The sequence below is a fragment of the Lepus europaeus genome, chromosome 8 (assembly GCF_033115175.1).
Source record: "Lepus europaeus isolate LE1 chromosome 8, mLepTim1.pri, whole genome shotgun sequence".
NCBI lineage: Eukaryota > Metazoa > Chordata > Mammalia > Lagomorpha > Leporidae > Lepus > Lepus europaeus.
The window spans coordinates 31,107,583-31,122,763 of NC_084834.1; the positions used below are offsets into that span (position 1 = coordinate 31,107,583).

The 15,181-nt window shown below is 37.2% G+C and overlaps 1 protein-coding gene across 1 annotated transcript in view; it reads left to right on the forward strand.

Moving 5' to 3' along the window:
- TTC29 (tetratricopeptide repeat domain 29) overlaps positions 1-15,181 on the forward strand; it is a 264,832-nt gene that overhangs the window by 4,278 nt on the left and 245,373 nt on the right. Inside the window, exons 2-3 of the mRNA XM_062199063.1 lie at positions 2,534-2,631; positions 4,397-4,480. Coding sequence (XP_062055047.1) covers positions 2,540-2,631; positions 4,397-4,480 — 176 coding nt within the window. The 5' untranslated portion in view covers positions 2,534-2,539. The remainder of the gene's footprint in view (positions 1-2,533; positions 2,632-4,396; positions 4,481-15,181) is intronic.

Below are 15,181 nucleotides of genomic sequence, written 5' to 3' on the forward strand. Positions count from 1 at the left end.
CTGACTCCCGTGGTGAGCCCCCCACCCCCATCAGCTCCACCCCACCATGGCTTTCTGGCACTGGAGGAATACTGTGTCTCTACTGTCCAGAGGGAGCTCTGTCTCAGGTCTCCCCAACTCTACTTTCCCTTACATCACCATCCTGTCTCACCCCCATGTCAGAGCAGCTTCCCAGGTAGCCTCTCTGCTGTTGACATTTTCTCTCTCTGTGGTCTAACCTCAAGAGAGAAGCCAGAGTGACCCTTTCAAGGTGAAATCACTTCTATGCTCAGAGTTCTCCAATGGATTTTTAACTCAGAGTAAAAGCCACAGTTTTTATAATAACCCTCAAGACCCTACAACTTTGGAACATCACCAAAATTGTCCTTATTTTCTTTTCATCTCTAACTTTTATTTATCCCTTTGCTATTGATGAATATTTGTGTAGTTTCTAGTTATCTGCTTTATTTTTCACTATGGAATCTCGTCATCTACAGCTGTCTGTAATTGGCTTGTTTGTGTAGGGCTACACTTGTATTGTGGATTGATTTTTGTGTTTTTGTTCACTGCTGCAACCTTGATATCTAGAAGAGCGCTTAGCACAAAGTAGGAGCTCAATAAATTTCTGTCGAATTTATTCACAGCAAGATTGGTTGCACGGGCCATTGGAAAAGGAGGTACCTTTCTCTGAAGGGAAGAAGGAACTTCACTTTGATATGGCCTTGTCTAAATAAGGTCAGAGTTGGTGAACTCAAGAGGCTTCCATAGTCTTGGCAGCTCATGACAAGAGCCTCAGGTGATTACTGACATCATAAATAAGAGTGTCAATTCTTAAAACAACGGGAGTCACTGTGCACCTCTGTCCTTAATGTGTTGTACTATGCAAATTAACAGTAAAACTACTGTATACTTTGTGTGTCTCTATACTTTGTACTCTATACTTTGTGTGTACTCTATACTTTGTGTGTCTTTGTGGGTGCACACTGTTGAAATCTTTACTTAGTATATACTAAGTTGATCTTCTGTATATAAAGATAATTGAAAATTAATCGTGATGAAGAATGGGATGGGAGAGAGAGTGGGAGATGGGATGGTTGCAGGTGGGAGGGAGGTTATGGGAAAAGCCACTATAATTCAAAAGTTGTATTTTGTAAATTTATATTTATTAAATAAAAAAAAGATTGGTTGTAATAGGTCACATGGGTAGTCAATACTGGATAAAAGTCATTTAAAACCTAAACAAGCCTTCTAATTGCTTAGTGAAGCTAAGAGTAGAGGTTGAAGCCAGTAGATATAGTGGGGATGGGATTGGGAGACTGGGCTTTTGGATGCCTTTCTATTTAACAGAGGCATCGATTCTTTTGCATCTGAGAGCATTTGCAACATAGGACAAGCTTTCTCAGACATCATACCCACATCTCCTCCTCTTTGGGATAAGTTTTAGACAGCTGTATTTTATAAACTTAATTTCCTTATTGTTCACCATGTGGCACAATGTATTTTCCAAAGAGGCCTCAGCAGTATCTTTCATCCCATATTCACTTCCTGTAATGTGACTTTGATACTCTGCTCTCAGTAGATGCTCTATGTTCACTGATCTTAAATCCTGGAAGACCTGTTACTGTAGAGGAAGTGAAGGTATATCCGAGGCCAGACCCTGAAAGGGGATGCAGTTTCCTACTGGATTTTCTTTGGGATGCTCATCTTTGTGCCTTGAGCTACCAAGAAGAAATCCAAGGTTGTCATGCTGTGAGGAAGCTCTGTTAAAGCTCTAGCTAATATTTAACACCAACCACCAGACCACCAGATACAGGAGTCAAGACTCTTATAGATATGTACTGTCCTCCACCCTTGGGTTACCCCAGCTTCTGAGTCTTCCCAGGAGAGACCCCAGTCATCATGGACAAGAGAGAAGCTGTCCCTGTCCAAAGTCCCAAGCCATGTACACTGTGAGAGATACAGCTATTTCAAAGAACTGTTTAAAACCACCGAATTGTGAAGTGCTTCACTAAACTAATACATCTGTGTGCTTTCTCAGGGCAGCTATCTTGTTGAAAAACATTCTTAGCATCTATTGTTTCTAAGGGAAGGTCTTTATTTGTGAGTGATAAGGTTTTTGGAAAACAACAAAGTGTGAGCAATTTTCAATTCTTGACTGTAACAAGAAAAAAAAAGCATAAAAATTGGAAATCCATAGCCAACCTGAAATTCTTCACTATAATTGTAACCATCCCCCTTAGCAAAACTCTCACAATGCTGCTGATTGTCTCAATCAGCAATGCTTTCAACCAGATTTTTCTCCTTAATCCATTTTGTTCGTGGTGGAAATGCAGACAAGTAGTAAACTGGTCAAAAGGCAGTCAGAAGAAAATAATGAGGGAAGCAACCTGCAGAATCCACTTGCTGAATATCGTTCCCAAGGAAGAGAGCTCTGGGCCTGCGCACACAGATGACAGGCTGTGGGTGCTAAGAATATCTTAAAGGATTCTTTGAAGATTTATTCTTTAGAATACTCTTTCTCCGTATTTATTTATTTATTTTTATTTTTTTATAGTCCAAAATGACCACCCTGCCTCCACTGCCCGTGACACACCCAAAGCTTGTGACCTTAGCCAAACAGAAGCTGCCATGCTCCCGTGGAACCATCCCCAGGTATGTGCCTCTGGCTGTCATTTTGTCCTCCCACACAGAAGAAATGTCCTGTAGTAGTGCCCTTCAGAAAATAAACAGAAAAATAGTTCCATCTTTTCAGATATTCAAATTTGCTCTCTCAAAAGGATTGATGAACCTTACTCAAATATGATGACGACTGAATTTAGTTGTCAAACCAGTGTTAATTTGATCATTTTATTTCCTATTGCAAGTGTATCACGGTTCTTAAAGAGTTTTGAGGTAATTTTCCTTTTGTAAGTATGTGCAGGAGACAAAGCAGAAGCATGAGGAATGAAACACATGTCTATGAGATCCCTCCCGAGTGCTGACTGCTGTTTCGTGTAAGGAGGGTGCAGCCTGATTCCTAGGGCAGATGGCACAGTTTAGCTCATGAATTGATGCAGGGGGCCTGGAAATACATCCATAAACTGCTGCTACCTGTAGATGGCTGCTAAACTCTAAGAGTTGTCACTGAGAAAGTGCAGGGCAGAGAATTGGATGTATTTTATCACAATTGTGAATGTTAACAGAGTTGGGCTACTTTGAAGTGGCCACATGTACTTTTAGTACTTTAGTAATATAGGGATTCTTCATCAATATAAATAATTTCCAAATGTAAGTTTGTTTCCTTTATATGCATACCATTCAATTCCTGTAAGGCAAAATGATCAAAGTATTATGAGACTTGTTCCTCTCATAGCTCATTTTTAGTGTTTTTTTTTGGAAAAACCAAAGGCCCAGGCCCAAAATAAATATACTCAGCTGAACTATCATAGAAGCTCTTTTAGGATAGCAAATCAAAATTTTCTTTTTTCTGTAGCTGAGAAATATTTCAATGTATGCATAATTTGTGTATAAATGTTTTGATATTTGATCTTTTACTTTTGAATGCTGTGAAATATGTGCGAAGTCTGAAAAAAGCCTGTTCTTCCTGTCTTATTTAATGATCAGATTTGCATTTTCTCTTCAAGACGAGCAAAAATATAACCCAGTCTCACATCCCTACAATCAGATAGAATTTAAAGAAAACTTTTTCTTGCATCCATTTTTATTAAGAAAATTATTTTTATCATGACTGTTTAAGGCAACATTTACATTAATATTATTTAATAGCTTCTGAATAAATACAGATATTTGTTTAGTTCTCTATCCCAATGGTTATGGTAAGTTGTTAACATTTTTATTTTTTTAAGATGCAAAGGTATGAAGATTGAATGTCCTACAAGTATAATATAGTTCTCAAAAAAGTCGTCTTAAAATCATTTTGCACACCAAATCTTTAATAGTAATTAGAGATCTTATGTATGGTTTTTAAAAAAACTATCCAGACAGCATTTTCAGAGCAAAATTAAGTTTGGAATAAATACAATTTACACATTTATATCAAATAGGTGTTTCTGGGTCAAGAATCTGTGCCAAACAAATATAACTGCTTGCAACTGGAAAGTTATATCGTGAAACAATGTGACTAAAACGAAGACTCCCTAAGCTCTGAGGATGACACTCAGTTTACATTGGTTTATTTCAGTGTGTTCATGTTGTATTTATTTACATTCTGAATTTAATATTCTTCCCTATCTTTTTCCATTCAGGAAATAAAAATTTGGAAACTATCAATCAGCAACCTAACCATAGCTGTTGCAGAACATTTATTATATATAGCATTATAGTCTGATATTTCTGTTCTCCTGGTGGCATTTTATATATTTGGTATCTTTTCAACTTGATAAGGCAGTGCTTTATTATTTCTTTCCATTTCATTTAGGTCTCAATTGATCAAAGAGAAAGATGACATAGATCATTATCTGGAGGTGAATTTCAAAGGATTGTCAAAAGAGGAGGTTGCTGCGTAAGTATAACCTCTTAAAGGTGCTTTAATAGAAAGTTTGTTTCTTTTGTCTTGCTTCTTTATTGAAATTTCAATTTTACTGTGCAATACATTTTTTCATTGCAATGTGCCATTTAAAAATTAAAGTTCATATTAAATAGTGATAAGTCATGTCTATTAATCTTACACATTTCAGAGTCTTTAATTTTATGGCTCTCAAAATTCTCATATTTACCAAGATATTATACTATCACATATGCAATATTTAGTTGTGCTGTGCCATTAATTGCTTATTAACCTTCATTTTAAGATATATTGCCTCGATAGGGAAGAAAAAAAGCTTTAAGAGAAATATTCACACATGTTTTCCCCGATGATTAAAAAACAAAACAAATCTTGATTAATATATCTTCTTCCTTCCCTCCTGAGAACCCACAAAATGAATCACTATTCATTGGTTATTTTAAAAATAATTCTAAAGTGTGTGCCTTTATTTTTTAAACAAACATTGTAAACTTTGTGATTTTTACTACTAGTTAGAACATAATTTATGGAATCAATAAAAGGACTATAAGAATCCTTATAGAATACTGGCAAATCACTAGCAACCAACAATGAAAGTTAAACAGGTTTGATGTTTCTTACTTAAAAACTGAGTGATTCTGTTACCATTGGATCTTGAGATGTGTGTTAAAAATGGAAATACAATAGATGCACATGCATCTTAGGGAGTTTGTAAAATGTTTCAATTAAAATACTTTATGCAGAAAATGTTTTTAAAATATTTTATTAGTATTGTCCAGGGCTGTAGAATTATACAGAAGAAGTGTTCCTATTGATTTTTTTGGCACAAGTTTCATATATCCTAAAAGTTTCATATATTCTAAGTCTCTGGATATACTTCATTTTATCAGATACTATCTTTTTCAAATTGCATATAGTGTGGGAAAACAAAGTAGTTCATTCTTTCTATAGGCATTTAATAGAACGAAAAAATTTTACAGGAATGTAATCACTCACTTTCTGAGAGTTCTTTAGACTGCCATGTGTTGTATCTGGGATGTTCCATTAAATGCTATACTGATTGTTAATTCGTTATCTCTCCATGGTAACCTGTTGGATAAAACTAATGGCCAGTATTGTATGATTGCACAATTGCTCCTAAAGCTAAAAATGTATTTGTGATATTTACATTCTGATTTAAAAATAATTATATCCAAATAGCTTTAATTGGCTTATAAATTACATTAGGAATTAAACTAATTGGGAATTAAACTTGTTTTATATAATTCAACAGACTGACATCCATATTCTAAAAATTTACTGATACATAAGCTTACAGTGCAGACTGAAGAAAAATTTTATCTAAGACTACAAAAGAGGCTACAGCATTACATTTTCTCTTAATAATAATACCAAGGATATTACCTCATTGATTTCAAATTCATCTTCATGCTACAGAAAACAGTAGCACTGGTCATTTCCTGTCCTTCCTATTATATTCCCTTTGGGGCTTCCTGCTCTAGAGTACTATCTTCAATGAAAGCCCTTTCAGTAAGCTAGTGCATGCAAATTATTGGTATGAAGATAGCTTGAGCACAGCACACTATTATCCTTTGATTGATATACATTCTAGAGCTCATACACACAAATTAATTGCAGGAAAATTGATGAATGACTTGAGCATCTCCCAGCAATGTCCAGCAGATGCTGTGAAGAATATGAATATTCTGTTAGCAAAGCAATTGCTGCATAATGTTCTTTATTAGTCATTCATCTCTAAACAGATACATTAGTCAACAAATATTTACTAAGCACTTACTTTATATCTAATGCTAAGTTTTTCACAGTGAGAGAGACAATGATATTTTATTGTAAAGTACTTTACCATATCCTGGAACCTCAATGTCTATTTGAGACAATAAGACCTATGAACAGGAGACACGTGAGGAGTGAATGAGTGCTGCTTCTACTGTGGGATGCAACCTAAAGACCAATGATGGCTATGATGGTAGGGTGACACTTAGCAAAGTTTGAGTTTGGCTCCCCGTCTAGTAGTATTATAAATCTTCAGTATGGAAGGATAAAACGGGTAGAAACAGAAGAATCAAATTTTCTATCAGACTAAAGGAAGACCAAGGATATATGGACAGATTTTGTGGCACAGTGGGTTAAAGCACTGCTTGTGATGCCTACATCCCTAATTAGAGTGCTGATTCCAGTTCCCGTACCTCTGCTTCCAATCTAGCTCCCTACTAATGAATTCTGGTAGGCAGTGGATGATGGCTCAAGTGCTTGGGCCCTGCTGCCCACATGACAGACTTGGATGAAATTGGCCTGGCCTAGCCCTGGCTGTTGTATTCATTTGGGAAGCAAGCCAGTGAATGGAAGGTTTATCTCTCTCTCTCCCTCTGTCTCTGTCTCTCTCTTACCCTCTCATTCTGCCTTCCCAGTAAGTAAAATAAACAAATAAACATTTTTTAAAAATCTATGATATATATTCAAATCTTTGTATCTCCTTATTCTTCACAACAGCGATAGATTTATATGTATTCACTAATATAACAGATGTACACTTAACTCTGATATTCAATAATGTGTACAGGCTCTTTTCTAGTCCCCAAAATAACCCCTTATAATCTAGCTCAAAATGTTCCAACCAACATGTAAATTCCATGCACTGTGATTTCTCCCTATTGTGGTAGGTGGAGGGTTTCTGTTCTCTTTAAGGATTATCCCTGTACTTTACTTTGGATTCCATCCCCTCTGACCTGCTCCAAGCCTTTCTCCTGCAGTTAACCATGATTTTTGTTTTCCTTTTACATCTTCATTTCCTCCTTTTCCATTGGAGCCGTCTCAGCAGGATATTGCCTATTCCATTGTATGCCTTTAATGCTTATCCCTCTCCAGTTTCTCTGCCACTTTTCTCTACCATTCACAGAAAGCAGAATCTTTCTGTCAATATTTTCACAATCCACTCTTGCCACAGTTGACTCTGAACAGATTTCCAGCCCCAATAGTTACTGAAGTCTCTCATTCTTTGTGCGTTGCCATTCTCTTTAACATAGAATGCTTTTCTCTTTCCTATTTAGTGGCTAACTTTTACTAATTCTTTTTTAAAAGATGTATTTATTTATTTGAAAGTCAGAGTTACACAGAGAGAGGAGAGGCAGAGAGAGAGAGAGAGAGGTCTTCCACCCAATGGTTCCCTCCAAGTTGGCCACAACGGCCAGAGCTGTGCTGATCTCAAGCCAGGAGCCAGGAGCTTCTTCCAGGACTCCCACATGGGTTCATGAGCCCAAGGACTTGGGCCATTTTTCACTGCTTTCCCAGGCCACAACAGGGAGTTGGATCGGAAGTAGAGGTGCTGGGTCTCGAACTGGCGTCCATATGGGATGCTGGTGCTTCAGGCCAGGGCATTAACCTGCTGCATCACAGCAACGGCCCCTGCGTTTCCTTTTTAACCCCTGATTATTTTGATTTGGCTCTTCTGCTTTTTTTGTTGTTTTCAGTTGTGCCAGTGGTGTGTCCATTTTGCATATTTTTTCAGAAAACCAGCTCTTCCATTTCACTGATTTTTGTATTTTTTTGTTTCAGTTTTGTTTCTTCTCTAATTTTAATTATCTTTCCTCCTAATAATTTTGGGTTTGGTTGTTGTTTTTCTTTTTACTTTTTAAAATATTTTATTTATTTTATTTGAAAATTAAGAGTTACAGGCAGGGAGAGGGATAGATAGATAGAGAGCAAGATCTTCCTTCTGTTGGTTCACTCTCCAAATGGCCATAACGGCTGGAGCTGTGCTGATCCAAAACCAGGAGTCAGAAGCTTCTTCCAGATCTTCCACGTGGGTGCCGGGGCCCAAGGACTTGAACCATCTTCTACTGCTTTCCCAGGCCATAGGAGAGAGCTGGATCAGAAGAGGAGCAGCCGGGACTGGAACTGGTGCCCATATGGGATGTTGGCGCCACAGGCTAAGGATTAACCTACTGTGCCATGGCGCCAGCCCCTGGTTGTTGTTTTTCTAGGTCCTTTAGATGCATTAATAGCTTATGTTTTTGGTACCTTTCCAATTTCTTGATGTATTTTGATAAATTTTCCTGTTAACACTGCTTTTTCGGTATCCCATAAGTTTTGATATGTTGTATTGTCATCTTCATTCATTTCCAGAAATTTTTTATTTCTCTTTTGATTTCTTCTGTGACCCACTATTCATTCATGAGGATGTTGTTCAGTCTCCATGTGTTTGCATATGTTCTTAAGGTTATTGACTTGTTAATTTCCAGCTTCATTCTGTTGTGGTCAGAGAAGATGCATGGTATGATTTTGATGTTTTTAAATTTACTGAGATTTGCTTTATGATTTAGCATATGGTCTATCCTAGAGATAGTTCCCTGCACTTTTGAAAAGAATGTATATTCTGCAACTATGTGTTCTGTAGCTACCAGGTAGATCCATTTGGTGCATAATGTTGATTAGGTCTGCTGTTTGTTTATTTCTGTCTAGTTGATCTGTCCATTGATGAAAGTTGGGTGTTGAAGTTCCCCATTACTATTGTATTGGAATCTATGTCTCCCTTTGGATCCATTAACATTTGTTCTAAATAGCCAGGTGCAGGTGCCCCGGCATCAGGTGTGTTTACATTTATTATAGTCACATCTTCCTGTAAAGTTTATTTCTTCATCATTATGTAATGCCCTTCTTTGTCTCTGTTAACAGTTTTTGTGTTAAAATCTGTTTTGTCTGATATTGGAATGGTTGTAGCTGCTTTCTGATAGCATGGAATATCTTTTTCCATCCTTTACCTTTCAGAGTGTCTGTATCTTTGTTGGTGAGTTGTCATTTAGGCAGCAAATAGATGGGTCTTGTTATGAATCCATTCAGACAGGCTGCACCATTTAATTAGAGAATTTCGGCCATTTACATTAAAGGTTACTGTTGATGAGTAACTACATGGCTCTGGCATTTTTTCATAAATATTCCTATTGTTTACTTTGGATTTCCTTTGTATTTTCACTGGGAGATTTTCTTCCTTCGTGTTCTTTTACAGTGATGAATATCTTCCTGTGCTTCTGTGTGCAGCACATCCTTAAGCATCTTTTGTAAGACTGGACAAATGGTGACAAATTATTTCAATTTATGTTTGTTATGAAAGGTCTTTATTTCACCTTCATTCATAATGAGAACTTTGCTGGGTACACTATTCATGGCTGACACATTTTTTTTCTTTTAAGGCTTAGGCTATTTTTCTCTGTTCTCTCCCAGCCTGTAGAGGTTCTGGTGAGAAGTCAGCTGTGAGTATTAATGGAGATCCTCTGAAAGTAATCTGGTGTTTCCTTGTGCACATTTTAGAATCTTTTCTTTATGTTTTACTGTGGAGAGTTTGAGTACAGTGAGTCATGGTGAAGCTCTTTTCTGATTCTGTCTATTAGGAATTCTATGTGCTTCCTGTACTTGGATGTCCCTTTCTGTCTCTAACTTGTTGAATTTTTCTATAATCATTTCACTAAACAGGACTTCTAATCCATTCTCTCTTTCCACACCTTCTTGAATTCCCAAGACCCGTATGTTGGGTCATTTGATAGTATCCTATAAATCTCCAATACTGTCTTTAAGTCTTCTAATTTCTTCTTCTTCTTTTCTTTTCTTTTTTGGTCTTACTGAAAATTTTCCAGAGATTTGTATTCTAGCTTTCTAGCTCTGATATTCTCTCTTCTGCCTAAGTCTGTTGTTAATAGGCTTTCCACTGTATGTTTTGTTTGACATATTTAATTATTCATTTCTAATATTTCATTTTGATTTCGCTTTAAAATCTCAAAATCATGGTAAATTTTTTCATTGATGTCCTGTATGGATTTCTTTAATTATTAAATCTACTTATCATTGCTTCTGAGTAATGCTGTGATGAATCTTTTGAATTGCTTTTCATCAGTCTCTTCATCTTCACATTTTAATGTTGAAGAGTTGTATTCCTTTGAGTCTCATTTTGTTTTCCTTATTCTCGTTTCTTGAATTTCTGTGTTTATTTTATTTTTTATTTTTGTGTTTATATTTATTTTATTTGTGGAGATACTTGTTGGTTTTTTTCCTCTGATGGCTTTTATCTTTGATCTATGCCTCTGTGGCTTTGTAGAGTGTCTGCTCTTTCAGTGAATACCCACAGATATATGCTGGGTGTGGCTGGAGAACTTTGGTTAGTGATCAAGGGTGGGGCGACTATCCAATGTTACACCCATCTTGAACACGGTAGATCTTCTCTTGTTAACAGAAAGGGGGGTATGATCACCTCTGTTGGCATAATAACACTCTCACCTCCAGCCTCCCAAGGTGACCAATGCCTGGGTGTTAGCCCTCAATGGATGCAGTAGTCATCCATGCTTCCACGTGAATCGCACAAAAGATCTGTGCAGTCCTCAGTGTGAGCATGGCTCCTGCTACCATGATCCACCCCAGGCAATCAGGGAGCTCTGAGCAAATGAAACCACCCATAGTGATTGTCCCAAGACCCAGCTACAACCTGTGATCTCTCATGCAGTCAGAGTTCCCACAGTCTCAGGACTCAGGGCTCCCACAGGGCAGAGAAAATCCACTCCTCCACTCCAGCCTGTCCCATCCACAGAAAGGCAGAGACATTCCCAGAACCAGCTACCTGTGGGCTCTCCACCTTGGCAGTTTGAGTCCTGGGGTGTGTGATATGTTGAGAAGCTGGGGTCACCTCACCATCATATGTAGGCACCCAGTCCATCCATCCTCCCAGCTAGACTAAAAATCAGTGAAGATTGCAGCTTTTTCCCTCTGATAAAGTCCTTGGATTGTACACGTGCACAGTAGCCACTGGCTACGGCCCTATTCATTGTCCCCGCCAGTTGCCAGGCATATACAAGAGTCTCTGCAGCCAATACTGATGTCAGAATGACTGCTTCTCCCACCCCCTCCTGCAACCTCATTTCTGATGTGCGCACCTGAGCTGCTGTGGGTGTCTGCTGATCAGGTGGCATCTTGTCCTTGCCAGTTGATGGGCATGTGCAAGAGCTGTCATAGCTGCTACCTACTTACGTCTCAAATGACAACGCCCTCTCTCAGCCAGTTGCCAGGTGCTGCTGTGTGGGAGATGGGTAGAGAGAAAGGTGCCCCTTTTTTTCTTTGGTTTATTGGGCACCCTGTTCCCTTCATGGCTCCAGATCGGACTCAAGGTCAGTGTAGTCCGCTGGGCTCTCCCTCCGGCACTGACTGCTGTAGTCCGATCTCACTTTGCTCTCCAAAGCTGGCTCCTTCTCTGGCTCTGGCAGCCCCGAATTTCGTATCATTTAAAGCCTTTTTCTCCTGCTTCATCTTGAATTGTATTATACTTAATGGATATTATCCTTTGCCAGTCTAGGTTTTCCTCTGCAATTCCAAAATTTTCTTCCAAAGATGCTTTTATAAACTACAGATACATTTGTCATATACAAATGTAACACCTGGATTGCACAGTGGTCAGGCACTGTATGTGTGTAACAAGGTGAACATGTGTATTGAGGCTATAATATTTCATAGCAACATCATGGAATGTTTTACTTCATTCATTTTCTTTAGCTTCGTTCATTTTGTTTGCTTTTGAATGATTTTTTAAAATTCATTTTGTTTTCTTTTCAAACCTTTCTCATCTCCTAAGTAGTAAAAGCGAGGGCAGATAATAGCCTCACAAGGGCTCTTCTGCTTCCCTCGGATTTCTGCAGATGCAAGGGTACTGCTCAAAGTTCCTGGGTAAGAGATATATTTTTGTCATCCCAGAATTTGAAGTCCAAGCATAGTTTTTTCATAATACACATTTTCCATGAACTTTTTGAAGATCTCTCATTTTAGCAGATCAGGGTCTTTTGGTAACCACAATTAGGTGATTCTCTCACTAGGTTCATAGGGCTCAGTGTTATTGTTCTCTTTTGAGATAAAAACTTTTTTTTATTTATTTTTTATTTTTTTTTTATTTTTGACAGGCAGAGTGGACAGTGAGAGAGAGAGACAGAGAGAAAGGTCTTCCTTTTGCCATTGGTTCACCCTCCAATGGCCGCACCGCGCTGATCCGATGGCAGGAGCCAGGTGTTTATCCTGGTCTCCCATGGGGTGCAGAGCCCAAGTACTTGGGCCATCCTCCTCTGCCTTCCCGGGCCACAGCAGAGAGCTGGCCTGGAAGAGGGGCAACCAGGACAGAATCTGGTGCCCTGACCGGGACTAGAACCCAGTGTGCCGGCGCCACTAGGCGGAGGATTAGCCTATTGAGCTGCGGCGCCGGCCGAGATAAAAACATTTAAATGTATGGCCATAGATCATAAAATATATAAACCTCCAGAAGATACTTTTCCTTGACAATTTTTATTAAGTCATTTGCAAACTTAAAACTTTGTTTGCATGGAATGACTCTTTGAAATGATTTTAAACACTTGCCAATTCTTTGATCTAGGGAGGCATCTTATCAAAACATATGGATACAGATACGGATGGATAGATATAGAGATATACACATGATATGCACACACAAGTATCAGAAGTATATATACTACATGTTGATAAAGACATATGTTGTATGTGTGCATGTTTTTATGTGTGATGTATGTGTATACACATACTATATTCACACACACACACGTTCACATATATCTCCAAACTCCATTCTTTAACAGTTAATCTCAATTTTCTACATATCACTATATAAAAATCTTTCAAAACAGTTTTAACATTTTTCTTGAAGCTAAAGTAGAAGCCTGTTAAGCAAAATTAAATATAGGCAGAAAACTCAGGTGTAAAAGAATATATCCTCTTCCCCATAATCTGCACACCCCAGGCAAAACTTGACAGTCCCTTTCTGATAAGAATATCAGAGATAACTCACTAATTCAGATATCACATTTAGGTTAACCAACATCAGGATTTGTGTGCAAACCTTGACACAAATGAGAAAAGCCCTAGAGAAATAAACTACACATTTTACTGTCAGGTAAGGTGTAGAGCTATCATTAGGCCAAGTTGGTTGACTTAGAAATTCATATAAAATTAGTTTTTTCTGACTTTACTAGGTTGTACATATTGTTTTGTACAGAAACCTCATGTTTTCTCTACTTTAGTAAATTGCATCTGTGAGGAAGAACTGTAATTCTGAAATGACAGTTGACATAGAGGAAGAATTGACAAATATTAAAACACTATCAAATGCCATAGAAATACAACAGACCATTAGAGATGACTAGGAAGAATTAGATGCTAACAAATTGGAAAACCTAGAAGAAGTGGATACATTCCTGATACATATAACTTAGCGAAAGTGAACCACGAAGACATAGAAACCCTTAGTAGACCAATGACAAAGAATGAGATTTAATCAGTAGTAAAAAGCTCTCCAACAACAATGAAAGAGGCCAGGACAAGATGGCGTAACTGCTGAGTTACACCAAACTTTTAAGGAACAAATAGCACCAATTCTCAAACTATCTTAGAATATGGAAGAGAGAAAATCCCCCTTCCAAATATGTTCGACAAGACCAGAATTGTCCTGACACCAGAAGCAGACAAGGACACACAAAGAAAGCTAGAGATTAGGCTCCCTGATGAATATGGATATAAGAATTCTCGACACAATACTATCAAATTTAATAGAATAATACATCAAAATACTCACTCATCATGATCAAGTGGGGTTTATACAAGGGATTTTAGGATTGTTGAACTTTATTGAATTTGTTTATCTGTTCTAATAGTCTTCTAATAGTCTTTTGTAAAATCTAGAAATTTTTCTATTTATAATATATAGACTATGAATCCGTCAGTGTAATACGTATCAACAAAAAGAAGAATAGAAGTTGCATGATCATCTCAATAGATTCAGAAAAGGGGTTTGACAAAATTGAATATCCATTCATGATTAAAACTCTGAACAAATGAGGCATAGAAGGAACATTCCTCAGCAGAATGAAAAATGTGTGTATCAGATTCACAGTGAGCATCATACTGAATGGGAAAAGCTGAAAGCATTTCCTCTGAGATCTGGAAGTAGACACGGATGTCTGTTGTTACCTCTCCCACTCAATATCATACTAGAATTCCTAGCCAGAGAGCAATTAGTCAAGAGAAAGAAATAAAAGGCATCTAAGGAAGAAACAAGGATGTTAAATCATCCCTGTTTGCAGATGATATGATTTTAAATATTAAAAAATATACTGTTAGAATGGATAAACAAATTCAGTTAAGTTGTAAGATACAAAATCAACACACAAAATCCAATAGCATTTTTATATACTAGTAATTAACTAGGGGACTAGTTAATTAACTGGGAAAGAAATCATAAAAGCAATTTCATTCAGAGTAGCCATACAAAAATATGAAATATCTAGGAAAAGTTTTAACCAAGTTAACCACTGTGAAAGAATTCTACAGTAAAAGTTATAAAATACTGATTGAAGTAATGAAAATGGGAAAAATAGAAAGACCTCATATCCATATTGAAAAAATTAATATATAATTATAAATTGAAATTGAATATACATTGATTATAAATTGAAAGTATGTCATTGTAAAAATTAAAATAAGAAAAGAAGGAGGGATGATAGGAGAGAGGAAGAGTAGGATAGGAGGTATCATTATGCTCTTAAAACAGTATATATATATCAAAAAACTGTTCATATGAAATACATAAAATGTGCTCCCATTGTATAAATATAATAAAGTAAAAAAAATTGTGCTGATAACCCAAAA